This window comes from Lottia gigantea, assembly GCF_000327385.1.
Source record: "Lottia gigantea unplaced genomic scaffold LOTGIsca_2154, whole genome shotgun sequence".
Lineage (NCBI taxonomy): Eukaryota > Metazoa > Mollusca > Gastropoda > Lottiidae > Lottia > Lottia gigantea.
Window position 1 is genome coordinate 5164 of NW_008708513.1, and position 1035 is coordinate 6198.

A 1035-nucleotide genomic window follows, 5' to 3' on the forward strand; every position below is an offset into this window, starting at 1 on the left:
CTGCTCTCAGTGACTATCAGCTGCTCTCAGTTGCTATCTGCATCTTTCAGTGACTATCAGCTGCTCTCAGTGACTATCAGCTACTATGAACTGCTCTCAGTGACTATCAGCTGCTCTCAGTTGCTATCTGCTGCTCTCAGTGACTATGAACTGCTCTCAGTGACTATCAGCTGCTCTCAATTGCTATCTGCTACTCTCAGTGAGTATCAGCTGCTCTCGGTGACTATCAGCTGCTATGAACTGCTCTCAGTGACTATCAGCTGCTCTCAAATGCTATCTGCTGCTCTCAGTTGCTATCTGTTGCTGTGAGTTGCTATCTGCTGCTCTCAGTGACTATCAGCTGCTCTCAGTTGCTATCTGCTGCTCTCAGTGACCATAAGCTGCTCTCGGTGACTATCAGCTACTATGAACTGCTCTCAGTGACTATCAGCTGCTCTCAATTGCTATCTGCTGCTCTCAGTTGCTATCTGCTGCTGTGAGTTGCTATCTGCTGCTCTCAGTGACTATCAGCTGCTCTCGGTTGCTATCTGCTGCTCTCAGTGACTATAAGCTGCTCTGGGTGACTATCAGCTGCTATGAACTGCTCTCAGTGACTATCAGCTGCTCTCAGTTGCTATCTGCTGCTGTGAGTTGCTATCTGCTGCTCTCAGTGACTATCAGCTGCTCTCAGTGACTGTCAGCTGCTCTCAGTGACTGTCAGCTGCTCTGCTCATGTTGTACTTGTCTAGCAAAACTTGAATTTGGTCATTGTCCTAAATATTTGGATTCTGTGAGCAATCAATTGATTACTGTTATCAGTAGCTGATAATTTGTCAATATTTAACACCCCCAACTTCCTATTGAACTATTTCACTGGTGCATACTGTCTATTAAAAACTATGTGTAATTGGAAGAGCTCATAAGTAAATAAGGGATGTTTCTTTTTATGCCTGTCAAATGATATCCAGTTCTTCAAGATGTGTGATGGTGTTAATAACATGCAAGTTCTATTTCCCTCTAGAAATACAAAGTAATAATTCATGTCCAAATCATCGG

At 43.9% G+C, this 1035-nt stretch overlaps 1 protein-coding gene across 1 annotated transcript; it reads left to right on the forward strand.

Moving 5' to 3' along the window:
• On the forward strand, positions 1 to 673 carry LOTGIDRAFT_147208 (hypothetical protein; the record flags this gene model as incomplete). Its single annotated transcript, XM_009054399.1, has 2 exons — positions 1 to 299; positions 421 to 673. Coding segments are annotated over 2 exons (552 nt in total), but the record flags the coding sequence as incomplete, so codon positions are not given.
• Between the last annotated feature and the right edge of the window lie 362 nt (positions 674 to 1035).